This window comes from Cariama cristata, unplaced genomic scaffold (genome assembly GCF_000690535.1).
Source record: "Cariama cristata isolate BGI_N322 unplaced genomic scaffold, ASM69053v1 scaffold12981, whole genome shotgun sequence".
Lineage (NCBI taxonomy): Eukaryota > Metazoa > Chordata > Aves > Cariamiformes > Cariamidae > Cariama > Cariama cristata.
This window is the reverse complement of record NW_009597646.1, coordinates 119,420-122,370: the sequence shown is the minus strand read 5'-3', so window position 1 is coordinate 122,370 and position 2,951 is coordinate 119,420. Positions and strand designations below refer to the sequence as shown.

Genomic DNA, 2,951 nt, shown 5'->3' with positions numbered 1-2,951 from the left:
CATGTGCCTCTGGGATACGGAGAAGAAAACCTGGTCAGGAAGGAGAACCCCTGGTCACAGTCCGCTTTTGGGAGGTGCAGTGAAGTCGTTCCACCTCTCTCACCTAGAGGCCTTCTACTTTCCTACCCTGGTTGCACGTACCCTCTGTCACGTTTTCATCAGTGCACCAAGATAACGTTAACCTGTGCTGCAGGGACTTTGTTTAGACAGGCCTGAAAGAAGGCATAGATGCACAGCGTATCGTTCGTAACCCCTTTCACATGTGGAAAATCATGTTACTGCAGGATTGCTGTTGTACCACTGTGCCTGCAGTGGGAGTCTGTGGCAGCATGTGGGGCTTGTCACCATTCTGCTGCCGATTGAACTCAGCCCAGATCAGTAGCGGGTTTAGGTCCTTTCTCTGACGCTGCAGAATAAATCTCAGAAGTCTCCTACCCTGTCTTTCTTCGTGGTGACCCGCAACCTCAACAGTTGAGGAGGAACGACATTTTGCAGGCAAAATTCTGTAACAACCCCTGTCCTCTGACAGCCTTTACAGACACAGTGAAAGTTTCTGTAGCTGAAGGGTGTTCAATCTGCTGCTCTTTGGGATGTGTTTGCACAGTCTGAGTAACCCAGATCAGAAGCCTGGATCCCCTCAGGCTGGTAGAAATGACACAGTTGCTTTGTGACCACAGTTGCACTTAGAACTTGAATGACTGTAGTCAAACAGAAATGACTGGCAGCAAGTATAAATGTTGGAAATGAGGCTAATCATTTACAAGCACCTGATAAACGCTGCTGTGGAGCAGCGACAGAGCAGTTGGTGTTTGCCCCCTGTTGCTTTTGGACCACTTGCTGTGCTAACAGACTTTGCTGCCTGAACTTCAACTCGTGGTGTAAGGGCTGTGCTCACTCACTAGCCAGGTATCCTTAGGAGGGACTGAAGCCTCCCTTCTTGGCCCTTGCTGACAGCGCTTCGCTGCTAATTTTTCACGGCCTCGTACTACTGATGTTAGACGGCTACAGAACCCTGTTCTCTACAGACAAAATGATGGATGAAAACAGTTGATGAAAAGTTGGGATTGTTTTACTACTTTCATGTACCTGCTTGTTTCAAAAATCTTTCCCTCTTTGTTTCTGTTTGATTTGTACACCAAGACATTGGTGTGTTTTCTCTTCTGGCAGATAACTGTAAGGGCTCTGGGCTGTGAATTGGGGAAAGAGGACATGAAGAGAATCATCTCTGAATTCAGTGAAGAAGGGTCAGAGAAGCTAACCTTTAAGTTGTTTCTGCAGGTGATGACCCAGAAAATGGTGTATGAGCCCAACTGGTCACAAAAAGTGAAATTCCTCTCACCTAACTTTACGATGCAGGTAGCTACAGTAGATTGGGTCACTCTTGTTCCCTGCAGGGGAGAAACAGGAGTGTTTCAGGAGTTTTGTCAGAGCTATTTTAAAGGTCTACCTTCAGGTGAATTGTCCTTACCCCTGTTGTCTCTTTCTGTGAACTATAGAGGGAGCAGAGTGGCTAGTTCAGATAGAGACAGCTCTATCTCAGCAGAAATCTCATTCCCATCAGAGAGAGCCCTGAGCACACACAGCACCTAGGAGCCACCACTTCCCTTCCTTAAACCTTTCCACATGAAATTTCAGATGTCATACATCAGGTGAACAATTCACCATCTATATCAGAATCATTCCTCAATACCCGCTGACACTGTCAGCACCTGCATGCAACAGCCGCTCAAGCTTGTGCAGTGTCCGAAGAGCTGCTGTTTGATACCAGCCCTTTGCTTCATGTTCCCTAGTCCTCATTGCCCATCTGAGATGCCTGTGGCTCAAAATCCTCTGTACCTTCTAGTGCCTGGCTCCATGCAGACATAGGCCGTTCTCAAAGAGCACCGTCTTGCCTGGTTCTGCCTCTCCAATCCTTCCGATTTCATTACAAGGCTTTGGAGATGCCTTGGGGCATAGCTGATGTGGCATCAATGCAGTCATAGTTGCCAGGGTGTGTATGCAGGGGACCCGTGCTAAGAGGGCAGTGAAGATCCCCATTTTCCCCCTAATTCAGTCAAAGCCCAGACCTAACTGTGTATGCATTGCCTGTGTGTGAGGTGAGTAAGGGCAGTAAAAGCCAGCATTGGCCTGGCTCACTTTTGAACTAAAACAAAGCTGTAGCCATTGGATCATTCTTGGCAACTGCTTCCTCCTCCAGTAGCAGTGCTAGTCCCCCTCTTCCTGACAAAGCTTGGCCAGGATATTCCAGGCCAAGTCCTCATGCTTCTCAGACAACTTCTTTTGGGGCTTTTCCTTTAATACACAGTTATATGGGGAGAGAAGAAAGGCAAAGGTGAAATAGCAGCAGTAGATAACCCTCTTCTATGGCTAGGTTTTCCCCAAAATGATGTCTTGGATTTGATTGCAAATGTTTGCTGGGTAAAGTGCCTGACTCGGGATTGTAGGGTGGTATGATGTCATGTTTACACGGTGGCATTTTTCATTTCCTTGCTAAGACGGAGCCATGTTTGGAAAAGGAGATCCTGGAAGCTTTCAAGGTGCTTGGTCGTGATGGCACTGGCAAGATCTCCTTTGAGAATCTCAAGGTGGTGGCTAGTGAGGTTGGGGAAGACATCACGGATGAGGAGCTGCAGGTTTGTGAAGTACAAACACATTCCTCTCATGCTCTGCTCAGGGAGGGAGGGAGGGAAGTGTCTTTCTGCAGGGAAGACTAGTTGGGGGATTGTGCTGTGTTGCTTTGCAATGGGCACGATCTCTGTCTCGCTTGAGCCTTGCCTGAGACCTTCAATGGCGTTTGCACTTCGTGAGCATCCACCCTCTCAGATCCAGCCTAACCTGGTCTCCACATCTCTGCTATCCCACAGGAGATGATTGATGAAGCAGATGTGGATGGAGATGGGGAAGTGGGCAAGCAGGAGTTCCTACAGATGCTGACACTGACTGATCCATAG

At 48.1% G+C, this 2,951-nt stretch overlaps 1 protein-coding gene across 1 annotated transcript; it reads left to right on the top strand.

The window, feature by feature from the left end:
- Positions 1-1,170: 1,170 nt before the first annotated feature.
- LOC104168408 (centrin-2-like) lies at positions 1,171-2,951 on the top strand. Its single transcript, XM_009708990.1, has 3 exons — positions 1,171-1,296; positions 2,496-2,633; positions 2,865-2,951. The coding sequence occupies exons 1-3, from the start codon at positions 1,210-1,212 to the stop codon at positions 2,949-2,951; spliced, it is 312 nt and encodes a 103-aa protein (XP_009707292.1). The 5' UTR covers positions 1,171-1,209.

Coding starts and splice junctions, on each gene's coding strand:
- LOC104168408 (XM_009708990.1), top strand. CDS start 1,210: ATGAAGAGAATCATCTCTGAATTCAGTGAAGAAGGGTCAGAGAAGCTA. Junction 1,297..2,495: donor AGGTGATGACCCAGAAAATG/GTGTATGAGCCC, acceptor TTCCTTGCTAAG/ACGGAGCCATGTTTGGAAAA. Junction 2,634..2,864: donor TCACGGATGAGGAGCTGCAG/GTTTGTGAAGTA, acceptor GCTATCCCACAG/GAGATGATTGATGAAGCAGA.